Source organism: Mustela nivalis (genome assembly GCF_964662115.1).
Source record: "Mustela nivalis genome assembly, chromosome: 18".
Lineage (NCBI taxonomy): Eukaryota > Metazoa > Chordata > Mammalia > Carnivora > Mustelidae > Mustela > Mustela nivalis.
This window is the reverse complement of record NC_139037.1, coordinates 42030340-42043211: the sequence shown is the minus strand read 5'-3', so window position 1 is coordinate 42043211 and position 12872 is coordinate 42030340. Positions and strand designations below refer to the sequence as shown.

Genomic DNA, 12872 nt, shown 5'->3' with positions numbered 1-12872 from the left:
AAGCCCCACGTCTGGCTCTCTGCTCAGCGGGGACCCGGCTTCTCCCTTTCCCTATGCCCGCTGCTCTGCCTACTTATGTTGTCAAATAAATAAATAATCTTCCCCTACTTGTATTAAAATTTATCATTAATTTCTTAGATTTAACAGTGAAATCTAATTATGTACAAAATAAACCTGTAACTCTAAGAGACACACATACTTATTTCTGGATGACATGTGATCCCCAGGCTTTGCTTTAAAATCACCTAGAGGGGGAGGGCAATAATTAGAGATAAAACTGGCCATTTGTTGGTAACCATTCAAGCTAGGTGATGAATACACAGAATTTTTATTATACTCTTTTCGTGTGGTTCAAAAATTACACAAGAAAAGTTTTTTGAAATTGTGTAAATAAAGGGGAACATACAGATAAATTTCAGCACATCCAGGGGCTTGAGACTCTTCTCTCGCTCACTCTAGTGTCTGGTATAGATAAGGTGGTCAGTTTAATAACATGAAACAAAACAAAACAAAACAAAACAGAAAAAAACCAATCAGCCTGAAGCCCCTCTTACTGGTCAAGGTATTAATTCCCACCACAGCTTCATGCCCGATCACCTGGCTCTTTTACACATACACAGTCTTACACTTTTCCAACGAGTATTTATTATTAGTTAGGCCATGATTCAGAATCCCAGGGTGGGGATCACCATGCATCCAGGTCCCCCTTCACCACCCTGGGAGAAGGACGGAGGACAGAGGAGACGTGGGCGGAGCCAGTTCAGATCTTCCCAGGAAATGTGCCTTCTGCCCGGCGGTCATCCCAGGCCGACACCTGAGAAAAACAACCAGTGTTACTTCTTTCCTCTGTGGGGAAACCAGACGGGTGAACCCTGTCTTCCTAACTTTGCCCACCTGTTCAGATGGTCAACAAGGAAGGCCAGTACTGCCATTGTTCCAGGAGCGAGAGAATCGGCAGTGACCCAGGAAGAGAAAAATCACTGTCAACTGACACAGTGAGGGGGTAAAGGGGTAGGGCATTGGAGGGGGCGAGTAACAAGCAGAAAAATCCCACATTCACTATAGGGCTGTCCTTAGGGAGATGCAGGACTGTACAGAGAGATTCAAGAGTATAGCTGTACCCTGTTTCGGGAACCCCCGAGTCAACACTCAATGATGTCTGGCAGAACAGAGGAAAGAAGAAATACCAGGCAGCTGTGAGGGGAAAAAAAAAAGGCTGATCTATGTTCCAGCACAAATGGATCTCCAAGATGTACAGTCAAGTGCAAAAAGATGCAAAACTGAATAGAGAGTATGATCCTACTGCTGATCACTGATGTGTGCACACATATAAACAATGATGGAAAAGCCCGTATCCAACCATTAACACTCCCCAGAAGTAACACTGGGCAACTTGTGAACCCTCGTACAGGCAGCCAGAAGCATATCCACTTAGACACACCCACTCACATTTACATGCATACATTAGAGGCAGTAGACAAAAGCATGGATAAGGAAAACTGACTCTGCATCCCCGCCCCACCACTTCCTAGCTCTACGACCTTGGGAAAATTCCTCAACCTTTCAGGGCCTGAGTTTTCAATTGTGTAAAGTAAGAATAGTGAAAATGGTATCCATCTCATCCCATTTTTTTAGCATGTTTGTCCTTATAGGGTAGAAAATGCTTACAAAGTAGCTCGCTCACCGTTAAGTGTCTATTCACACACACATATACACAGGCACGCATGCACGCACACATCATGGATTCGCTCTACTCTGAAAAACATGTATACAAGCTGGGCCATACTATATAGCTGGTCATGCAACTGCCTTTCCCCCAAGTCTTAGAGCTCCTTCTGTATTCAGTCACAGAGATCAAGATAAGTGTACCACCATTTATCTAACTTGGGCTGTTTCTGAATGTTCCTCATTACAAACAACTCTGCTATGGACACGTCCTTGGACACAAGCTTATCTTCATAGAAAGTCTATATGTAAAACTGCCACATCTGGAGAGGTTTTTTTTTTCCATTTTGAAAGATCCTGCCAAAATGACATCAATTTATAGAACCAGTAACATTTAGCACAGTCAACCTTCATAATTCTTGCACCAGACTGCAAGGCAAAAATAAGCATCTCTCTGTTGTTTTAAGCTGTCTCGTCCTGATGACTTCAATGCGGACGGACATCTTTTCATGCCTGGGTTCCCCTGGAGTCCCTAGCACTGGAATTGTACTGTCCACAGTCCAGAGTTTTCTGTGCGCATTTCTCATTCACTGTGTTTATCTCTCTGTCTCTTTTTAAAGAGTCAGGCTGCTCTGATCCATATTTCCCTTTGCCCAATAATCCCACTTCATGGGGTGGAAGCTCAGAAAACCATTCCAATAGAGGGGAAAACATTTCCTGCAATGGAATTGTACACTGAGGTGTCACTTAAAAAATTTTTAAAAAGGGGGCGCCTGTGTGGCTCAGTCAGTTAAGCCTCTGGCTCTTGGTCATCACCACAGGGTCCTGGGATCAAGCCCTTTATCAGGTCCCCTGGTGGGAGCTCAGCATGGAGTCGGCTTCTCCTTCTGCTCCTTCTCCGGCTGGTGCTCTCTCTCAAAATAAGTAAATAAATACATAAAAATCTTTAAAAAGATTTTTTAATTCTTACTTCACCAAGTTTTTGAAATAAAGAAGCCAGGGCAGCCAGTACAAAGGGGACTGCAGAATACATTTGTAAGCCCTAACAATGGGGACACTGCAGGCACTGGAGGGTAGGAACCACACAATCTGATCCTCCCAAGACGAGGGCGGCCTAGGTCCCGGAGAATGGGGTGTAGGGCAGCACTGGGACTAGAGGCATGCTTGCTGGCACCCTGCCCAGCACGCACCCGATGCGGGCTCTGAGGCTGGAGCCTCAGATGTTATGTACTTACAACATCAGGTTACTCAAGATCACCCAGGGACAAGGGGAAATCCTGGAGGGGCACAGGGCACTTAAAGACACTTGAGACAGTGTGGCCAGAGAGAGGGGGAGGAAAACCAGGCAAGCTGAGGGAGACTGCATTAAGGCAGTTTGTTCTCAAGAAATAAGCTCCAAAGGCACATATCAAGGATGTTTCAAATATACTGAAAAAAATCAGATCATCATCTCTATCAAAAGGAAATCAGCTAAATAAAAGCACGTGGAAGTTACTAAAGCAAGTAAGGCGGGCCTATATGCATTATCGTAAGAAAGGCTCCATGACACACTGGTAAGTCAAAGTATTCAAAAACTATACAGTATGACCCACCCATACACAGCTCCACAGATTTCTGTATGATTAATTTATACAGAGAAAAAAGGTAATGAGCTAGAAGTAGTTACCTTGGGGAAGGGGGGCTGGGAAGCCCAAAAGGGCTCCTACGTTTATTTTGCTATACTGCTTACATTTTTTTTTTAAAGACTTACTTATCTGAAAGAGAGAAAGAGCAAGAGAGCCTGCTTAAATGGGAGGAGGGGGAGAGGGAGAGAAAGATCTTCAGCAGATTTCCTGCTGAGCACATGTCTGGACTCCCATCTCATAACCCTGAGATCATGACCTGACCCAAAATTGAGAGTCGGATGCTGAACTAACTGAGCCATCCAGGAGCCCTTGTTTTTTGTTTTTTAAATGAGCACTATGACTTGTACTGTATCATATCTCTAAGACACAGGATTTTTCATTTTAACATCTCTGAAATTAGCATGGTTACATTCACTTCTGGCATTTTAAAAAAATATCTGACCATCTCTCCATGTTTCTTGAAGCCAATGGGATCTTTGCTTTGATGAAACAGTACAAAGTTAAACAGAAATTCTCCATTTGGAAAAGTGTACAGCAGAGAGTATAAAATGGTGACAAAAGGTCTGGTCCGATCAGGGCTAAACAGACTAATTGTCTTAGTGGGTCTGTGTCTTTTAGAGACACTGAAGTAGGTAGGGATGAAAAGATATGCTTGGAATTTGCTTCAGAACACTTCAGCAAAGAAGAAAAGGTGACAGATGAAGGGAATGTAGAAAAATCTTGAAACTATTCAATTTGGGTAGTGGGTATAATTGGGGGGGGAGGTCACTGGATTATTCTATTTTTATGTATAATTTGAAAATGTGCATAATAAAAAGGCACAGAATTGCACAAGACGGTGAGCCCCAGAGGGGCGGGGAACTGGCACTGTGTATGTATTTATGGGGTGCATGGGCGAGATGGATGTAGCAAGGAGAGGGCCCTGGTTGTCCTGGGCGAGAGCCCTGCTTGGTTGAGAGTACCAGTGAAAAGAGGGAAGGGAGGCAATTCCAGAAGGAGGACAAGGCCGAGTCCCATGGACAGCACAATGCCCGTCCTCCCTCTGCCTCTCCCAGATGAGGCTCCACCAAGCTAACATACTCCTCTGCTGAGACCCCACTCCCATGTCTCAGGGCCCCAAGAGGCAGCACGTACCCAGGATATGGGGCAGAGGGACTTGTACACACGCCGGTACCATTCGCACACGGAGACATCGCCCCCTTTAGCAGTCATTGCCTTCTGACAGCGGTGGAAGTCTGCAGAGAAAGCAGGTCAGGGTCAGCCAGGGCCAAGGGCCAAAACACATTTTTTGATCAAATCTCACAGAAATCATCTTTACTTCACAACCAATTATATACACACATACAACTACAAAATAAGTGTCACAAGGAATGTCTATGCCTACAGATGTACTGAAAAGGGCTGGACAGGCCTCCCTAAGTTGATTTTGCAACCCCTAGACAACTACTGTTTGACTTGAAAATTCTGCGGTCTGGAATGAGGGGGCAACATGAGGGGCACGTGTGGGGATTATGGAAGTCCAAAACCAGGGCAAAGGAAGGGGAAGATATCTTGGGGCTAAGAGGGAAATAATCTGATTTTTTAAAGTAGGCAATTAATTAAAAAAAAAATTACTCTAGGTATTCCACTCCTGGGCATGCTCCCTACACAGAAAAGCATTCGCCTGGATGTCAGGTTACATTATAAGAACATTTTTAACATCCTCATTCGTAAAAACCTCAAACTGGAAAGCACACAAGTGTCTAGGAATAAATTATGGAAAACTATATGCCCTGAAAATGAGCAAACTACACGCCATAGCAAGGATGAATCTTTCAAGCTGCTGAATGAAGAAATCCAAACAAAAGAGAATATATATAGTAACTGTTAAGTTCATCAAGAGGCAAACCTAAAAGCAGTGATAAAACCAAAATGCGATTGCCTTCAATTGGCAGGGTAACATCTCTAGGGCGGAGAGTATGATGTTGTGTTTAAGACAGGGCGTGCGGTAGGCAAGCAAGCTCTGAATGCTGAAAGGATCTAAATTTCTATCCAGGTTATAGTTACACATAGGGATCCACTTAAGTATTATTCATTTAGCTGTACTATGATTTATGTATTTCTTATACATATGTTAACATGTCTCATACACAAATAAATCTTAAAAACAAAAAAAATCAAAGGAACCGAAGTTTGTGACCCTGGCCCAGACCTTGGATCTTGAACACAGCTGTGATGAGGGGCATGGATACTGCAAGGCAGGACGTCCAGACCAAGAGAGGCCTGGGATGTATAGATCCCCTAGACAAGTAGGCTTAAGCACCTTGAAATGTGGGACTAGGAAAAGGTTCTGCATCCCTTCCCAACCCCATGCCCTGCTTACCCAGGTAGTTCTGCCAGCAGTTCCTGGTCTGGTTCTGGTTGGGGAAGCGGCTGTCAAAAGGGGCAGTCTGGTAGTTCTTGATTTTGGTCTTGATGTCTTCTGCCATGGTGCGGACTCTTGGAGGCAAAGAGAATGGAGGCTGGCAAACATTCTAGAGGACCCGGGCATGGGGAGGTCAGCCCACCCAGACACAGGAGAATGGAGTAGGTAAATGTAAGCAAGCTACATCTTTCTCCCTCTGAACATATACACACTGAGGTGAAGTGTGGGGCAAATCCACACTTCTAAGTGTGGCAGTTACAGCAGCGCTCGGTGGAAGGAGGTAAGTATCTACTTAGCAAAATCAGGCCTTATTCATCCCAAAATAACACCAGCTAACATTCACTGAGGGCTTAGTCTGGGCCAAGCACTGGTCTACACTTTACTCCTGCAGGCACTCGAAAAGGTAGGAACTATTGCTATCACTGTTTCACAGACAAGGGAGAGGGTGTCTAAGTGACTTCCCAAGGTCATACAAGTGAAGGAGGGGCAGGAATCATTGACAGAACCTACACCGCAGAGATTCTTCATCTCTGTGGTGCCATCAACTCCTCTGGGGTCTAATGACCATCCCTCAGAATATTTTCAAATGCATTAAAAAAACTGCAGAGGATCACAAAAAACACCAGTTGTATGCAGCTGAGGATTTCCTGACTACCACAATTCTTAAGTACTGTAAGTGAATGAATTCTGTGACATCTGCAACCATAATGCGATATAAGACAACCTATAATTTTTTTTAAAAGATTTTATTTATTTATTTGACAGAGATCACAATTAGGCAGAGAGGCAGGTTGGGGGGAGGTGGCGGGAAGCAGGCTCCCTTGCTGAGCAGAGAGCCTGATATGGGGCCAGATCCCAGGATCATGACCTGAGCTGAAGGCAGAGGCTTTAACCCACTGAGCCACCCAGGCACCCCTGACCTGTGATTTTTGATTGCTGACAAAGTCACAGATGATGCTATTACTAAGGTCATTGCCTCCATTTCTACCTGAAGGAAATGCTACATTTCAATTACAGATTAAGAAAAACACAAATCTATTTTTTTCCCCATTCAGGTCCTAGCCACACCTTGCATTCTATTGATTTTGCAGACCCAGAGTTAAAAACCTGTTATAAAGTCTTTTAGGAGGTGACACGCAGCAGTTTTCGCCAGGGTATGTGAAATTGCCTCTATCCCAGAGGACTCGAGGAGTAACGGGGTTACAAAGAAGTGAGCAGGCCAGTGTTAAAATTTAAGAGATCCAACATAGTGGCGGAGATATGGGGCACCACAACGGAGTCTGTAGAGGGGCGTGGGGAGGGGGACCCAAAAGATTTGTTCGGAGTTGTTTAGGGCCGAGGGGGGGTGGGAGGAAGGGTGGTTCAGGGAGGACTCTGAGGCCCCTCCAACGCCCAAGCAGGAAGGAGGACCAGACACCACGGAGCCAGGCTGTGGCCTGGGCAAGCCACGGGAGGCCAAGCCTGCGGCCTGGTGACTGAGGGCACTACAGTCCGAACTACAGAATCCAAACCCTGAACACTCGCTAAGTAGCTTAATACCGCGGAGCTTCAGTTGCTCCTCTGTCAAAAAGGGACCGTTACACGCCCTACCTCATAGGGCTGGAGGGAAGACGAAATTAATTAATAAAGACATTTGAACTGTTACCTGGCATTAAGGAAGAGCTTCATAATCGTTAGCCAGAAGACTAACAGGACAGAACCCTAGGGACCGGGAAGGCCGGACGCCGGGGGCCAGAAACTCACTTCATTCTCGGGAAAACTACGGCCCGGTTCCTCAGTTCCCCAGGATAGGGTCCCAGCTTCCCAAGCCCTCGACACTTACCTAAAGACACCACAGCAGCACCTCGCAGCTCAATGTGACCCTCAGCAAAGACGCCAGAGCCGGACCGGAAGCGGAATTAAGACCGGCCGGAAGCGGGGTGAGGCGGCATAAACTCGAGTCTTCCGCGTGGGTAGAGCGCCCTCGGAGGCCGTCCGGGAAGACATTAAGGCCACGCCCATCCGGGAGGATTCTGAACCCCTATTGGGGTGAATGCTTGTTCATTATCACTCTCGGCCCAATCGTGAACTTGCGCGGCACTTCGAAGGTCCCGGTTGGGGCTTGAGACCCTTGGTTACCGGTTCTCATCACTTTAGGGTTTTTACGTGGTGGAAGGAGTTCTGGTTCTTGGGGCTAAATGCAGAGGGGGCCTGGGGAAAATATCCCAGCAGAAGTATCCTTATTCATGCAAGACTTACTTATTGAACGCTTACCGTGTGCCACATACTTCTGTAATTCCTGGGGAAGCATCATTGAATAAAATACAAGAATCCTTACACTCTTTATGCTTATTAGGTGATCAGTGGTTAGGGGTTTGAAATCGAACCAGTTGTTCTCCCACGGTCATTTGCCGCATTATGATGAATACCCAGATTCCACCTCCCTGTTCATTATCTTCTTTCCCCAAGCCTCAGAAGGCACAAATTAACACAGATTTGGGTTCCTGAGGACTCAAACCGAAGACCTGCATCACAGAGAGGAGAGGTTAAGAATAAAAGCTTGTGTCTGGGGGCACCTGGGTGGCTTAGTGGGCTAAAGCCTCTGCCTTCAGCTCGGGTCATGATCCCGGGGTCCTGGGATCGAGCCCCACATTGGGCTCTCTGCTCAGCAGGGAGCCTGCTTCCCTCTCTCTCTCTCTGCCTGCCTCTCTGCCTACTTGTGATCTCTGTCTGTCAAATAAATAAATAAATAAAATCTTAAAAAAAAAAAAAAAAAGCTTGGGTCTGGCAGAGGTTAAGAATAAAAGCTTGGGTCTGGCAGAAATTTGTCCATCTCAGAAAGTGACACATCTATGCTTCCGGTCACAGAGTTTGCTCTCTCATACCCCACAGCTGATCTATCAAAAAATCGTGTTGGCTCTGTCTTAGCAATATATCCAGAATTTTCTCCGACATCTGGTTCAACCCACAGGCACCTCTAGCCTGGGCTATTGCAGTAGAGCACTCCCTAGCCTCCTGGTTTCCCCACGGCTCTCCACAATCGTCCACTCAGCCAGAGGGACCCTGTTAACACCTCAGTGAGATCACTTCCCTTTGGCCTAGAACCCTCTCCCTGGGTCTTGTCTGACTCAGTCAAAAGCCAAAGTCCTTACAAATGACCTGCATAGTTTGGACTCTCTTTCTCTTTTTAGATTTTATTTATTTGACAGAGAGGGAGAGATCACAAGTAGGCAGAGCAGCAGGCAGAGAGAGGGAAAAGCAGGCTCCCCACTGAGCAGAGAGCCCAATTTGGGGCTCAATCCCCGGACCCTGAGATCATGACCTGAGCCGAAGGCAGGGATCCAACCCACTGAGCCACCCAGGTGCCCCAGTTTGGTCTCTCTTATACTCTCATTTCCTATCCTTCTTCTCTTTACTCCCACTGCTCCAACCACATTGGCCTCATCCTGCTTAAACTTGCAGGCTGACTTTCCTCTAAGGACCTTTGCACTTACTGTCCCCTTGATCTGCCATGCTCTTTCTAAAGCTGGCTCCCTCCCTCACCTCTTTCAGGTCACCTCCTTGGTTAGTCCGTCCCAGACCAGTTATTTAAAATGTGCATCTGGTCAGTCCATAGGAGGACCATTCTTTAGGGGCTCAGTGGTTCCCAGAAAGCAGTAAGCTCTCCTTGGGGTCTAGATTGGAGTTCTATCTCCTTCAGCTTGGAGTGGGAAGATAGGTGGTTTGGGGGATCAAACCCTAGGCCAAATTCCTTAATGGTCCCAAGCACTGAAAGAATGCACATAAACTGTTTTTGTTTGGTTGGTTGGTTTTTTTTTTTTTTTTTTTTTTTAAAGTCTTGAGTGTTTTGGAGTCTTCAGGAGGGACACGGTAGGTAAACTCGAAAGTTAGTGATTGGGTTTGATTTCTTTGCAAGTCCCAGCACAGGCAGGCACACAGTAGGCCCTGTAGGGACTGAGATGATTCCTTTGAAAGTCCCATCACACAGTGACCACACAAGTAGGTCCCCTAAGGGTCTGGGTGTGTCTTCGGATCACACGGGGGGGGGGGTGATGTGTGTGTGATGTGAGTGTGGTGGTGCACATTTAGGGTACCTAGCGGGTTTAGTCAGTATCCATGGGAAGAATGCAGGCAGCACTCACGACTAGTTTGATAGGATAGTTTTATTGGATCGTTTCTCCCGGTCCAACCCGGGCGCAGTCCGGATAGGCCAGGCCGGGCACGCGGCCCCCGAAACGGTAAGTGTACTTGCGCCCACCGCTCTTGCGCACGATGTCCCGGCGGTAGTAGTAGCGTAGACCTCGGCTCAGTTTCTCGTAGTTCATGCCGGGTTTCCTTTTGCGCTCACCCCACAGCCGCGCCACCTAGGACAAAGGCCCGGCTTAGTCTGAAAGGGCAGGAGGGAGTGGGGCTCGGCAACTGACGGGAGGGGCGGGGGGCGCGGTTTCGGGTAAGTTCTGGACGCCAGTTAGTCGCGGTAACTCCCCGCAGGGGGAGAGGAGTACGAGCTGGGGGCGGGGCCAACTACTAGGTAAACAGAATGGCCCAGCCAAATGGAACCGGCGGAGACCGGGGCGGGACTTTGCGCGTGCGGGAGGCTCCCTCACCTCTCTGGGGTCACACAGCTGGAACTCGCGGCTGTTGCCAGTCCAGCGGATGCAGTTGCTACGCTCGCTGTCTCGGAGCAGCTCCAGGAGGAACTGCCACAGCTGAATAGGACCTGCGGAGGGCAGGCAGGTGAACACACAGGTTTCCTAGCCCCAGACCATGTCTCTTCAATGACCCAGCGGTCCGGCCTCCTTCGCTTCGAAGGTTCAAGGGTCCAGATCTTCCCAACTTAGGACCCAGTAGCCCAGATCCCCTCCTCCTCGGGGCCCAAAGAGTCCAGATCGCTCCATATAAGGAACCCAAGAATCGGCCTCAGGGACCCACGCAGCCGGGGTCCCCATCTCGGAAACTTAGAGGAGATTGGCTGCCACACCTTGGTGACCCAGGCGTCCAGACCCTCACCTCTTTCCTCTCACCTTACCCAGGAACCTAGGCTCTAGTCTCTTGCTCCCTATTGTACTACCGTGTCTCAGTCCTCTCCCCCATCAGGACCCACGGTGTTAAGAGCTTCTCTCCGCTCTTAGGTAAGTAAGCCCCACACCTTCACTCTCAGGTTCCGGTCCCGCCCCTGCGCGCCTACGCCCCGCCTCACTAGATTCCGGTCCTATGGACCCTCTCACCTCGATGATTATTTTTGGGGTAACAAGCCAAGGTTACGCCGTCCGACTGCTGGCTTGGTTCGGAGGACGTGGTGAGATCTGAAGTCTGGTACCCTTTTGAAGTGGTCGTGCAGTCCGTATGCAGCTCCGAGACCCAGGAGGTGGTACAGTCTGAGCCCACAGGCCCATCCCACGAAATGGTAGAGTCCGCGTTCGGCTCCCCGCGGAGGTCCTTGCCCCAGTAGGTAGGGCGGTCGAGACCAATAGAACAGTCCCAGTTGGTGGAGCTGGCGGCGGCCTGGGCGCTGGGCCACGAGCTGGTCCCTCCCCGGGAGGTGGTACAGTTCTGGCCCGCAGCCGCCTCCACACCAGCGAAGGGGGCGGGGCTCAGGCCGGGAGGGGCGGGGCCCAGGGCCTGGGAGACGCCCCTCCAAGGGTCCGAGCTACTGCAAGCCAAGTGCGTCCAGTCTCCCGACCACGGAAGAGACTGAGGGGCGGGCTCTGTGAGAAGTAAGAGACCCCGTGTGAGGGGTGCCCAGGTGTCCCGGTTCCCGGTCCCCTCAGGGGTTCTTGGAGTCTAGGCTCTCAGCCCTGGCGCCCTGGGATCCCGGATCTAGGCTATGCCATCTCGAGGGCAGAGGGATTCCCGTCTTATCCCTGTTCCCCTTAAAGATCAAGGAGTTTAAACCTCTAGCTACGGTGGAGGACCCCAGTCCCCTCCTTATCCCGCCTCTGCACGCATACTCACCCGCTCCCCATGGAGCTTCTGGGTGCGGTAACGCGGAGCCCCAGTCCGGCTGTGGGAGCCCTGCGATGGGTAATGAAGGGACAGTTTAGGGAAGGGTGTGAGCAATGACTAGAGACGCCCCCTCGACCCCAGCAGTCTTTATTTGTCAGGGGCTGAGTTGTTCCCCCTAGTTCCTACACACTCACACTAAGAAGGCCTCGTCCTCTTTCAGCCTCAGGACTCAGCCGCCTGCCCTCTCCCCATTCAGCCTCAGGAGTCAAGGCACGCCCCCTTCCTCCCTCAGGCCCTAGAGCTCAGCCTCTCACCTTCCTCAGCTCCCTGGAGTCCCAGCCCACAGCCACCTTTCCAGCGTGCCTCCGCTGACAGCGTGTCTCCTGGGAGCGCCAGTTCGGGGAAATAAAAGCCGAGTTCAGCTCCTTCTGCAGGCAATGAGGCGGTTAGGGCCAGGTCGGGGTCAGCGGAGGCCCCCACCTGTGCACCCTCCCCACACAGGGACTCAGTCCCCCAGCCTACCCAGCCCTGACAGTCTGTTTCCTGGGGGCACTTCCTGTGGAGGCGCTTCAGACCAGTTCCAGAAATCCATGGATGCTCTTTGTGAATGTTCTGGGCAGAGAGGAAAAAGGGGCAAGGGTTGAGCTGGGGACACTTAGGGACCCTGGAGTCTGGGCTCCAACCCTTGCTTCCCTCAGACCCAGGAGTCCAGGCCTTTTGCTCCCTGCTTCCCGAGGACCCTAGAATCTTGGCTTCCCGTGTCTTTCTCAGACTAGGAGTAAGAGACCTCAGCCCTCTCCTTCCTCTGACCCAGGAGTCCGGGCCCCCAGACCTCCAGTCCCCAGTTCATGGCTCACCTCTGGCGGGTTTCTCTGTCCCCGGCCAGGGGTCTCAGCCCCATTTCATACCATGTACCCCCTCCCCTGGGGAGCCTGGGCAGGGGGGAATTTTCCGAGACGTCAGAGCCGGGGGTCGCAGCCGGGTCGAGTTGCAGGGCCGGGGGGCGGGGCCAAGCCCCCGCACCCCCTGCCCCGCATACACCTCAGGGATGGCCGCCTGCCTCCTGATAGCTACAGCTGTCGGGCTGCAGGGGTGGCTAGGACTTGGACAGGAGTTTGGGGGAACGGCAGGCTGTGAGAGAACCGGGGTCCGAAGGCGTGTTTACGGGGTGATGGGGATGGAGCGTGGCGCGGGGAGGGGTTGGTGGACAGGTTTTCCGTCTTAGGGACTGGATCCTGCGACATGGGGGTGGG

The 12872-nt window shown here is 50.0% G+C and overlaps 2 protein-coding genes across 2 annotated transcripts; both read right to left on the bottom strand.

Annotated features, from left to right (window-relative positions):
- Positions 1-622: 622 nt before the first annotated feature.
- On the bottom strand, positions 623-7694 carry COX6B1 (cytochrome c oxidase subunit 6B1). The gene is made up of 4 exons (XM_082708744.1): positions 7517-7694; positions 5653-5766; positions 4425-4525; positions 623-814 (listed from the first exon to the last, which is right to left on the bottom strand). The coding sequence occupies exons 2-4, from the start codon at positions 5756-5758 to the stop codon at positions 761-763; spliced, it is 261 nt and encodes an 86-aa protein (XP_082564870.1). The 5' UTR covers positions 5759-5766; positions 7517-7694; the 3' UTR covers positions 623-760.
- Positions 7695-9818: 2124 nt separating this feature from the next.
- On the bottom strand, positions 9819-12564 carry ETV2 (ETS variant transcription factor 2). The gene is made up of 7 exons (XM_082708742.1): positions 12477-12564; positions 12142-12231; positions 11934-12047; positions 11629-11688; positions 10902-11381; positions 10281-10393; positions 9819-10037 (listed from the first exon to the last, which is right to left on the bottom strand). The coding sequence occupies exons 2-7, from the start codon at positions 12209-12211 to the stop codon at positions 9837-9839; spliced, it is 1038 nt and encodes a 345-aa protein (XP_082564868.1). The 5' UTR covers positions 12212-12231; positions 12477-12564; the 3' UTR covers positions 9819-9836.
- Positions 12565-12872: the final 308 nt, after the last annotated feature.

Bases quoted from the DNA above. Each gene is read 5' to 3' on its own strand.
- COX6B1 (XM_082708744.1), bottom strand. From the start codon at position 5,758: ATGGCAGAAGACATCAAGACCAAAATCAAGAACTACCAGACTGCCCCT. The intron at 4,526-5,652 runs GTAAGCAGGGCA...CTTTCTCTGCAG, and splicing joins CTGCTGGCAGAACTACCTGG to ACTTCCACCGCTGTCAGAAG. The intron at 815-4,424 runs GTACGTGCTGCC...TGTTTTTCTCAG, and splicing joins CCCTCTGCCCCATATCCTGG to GTGTCGGCCTGGGATGACCG.
- ETV2 (XM_082708742.1), bottom strand. From the start codon at position 12,211: ATGGATTTCTGGAACTGGTCTGAAGCGCCTCCACAGGAAGTGCCCCCA. The intron at 11,689-11,933 runs GTGAGAGGCTGA...TACCCATCGCAG, and splicing joins ACTCCAGGGAGCTGAGGAAG to GGCTCCCACAGCCGGACTGG. The intron at 10,394-10,901 runs GTGAGAGGGTCC...TGCCCTCCGCAG, and splicing joins CCCCAAAAATAATCATCGAG to GTCCTATTCAGCTGTGGCAG.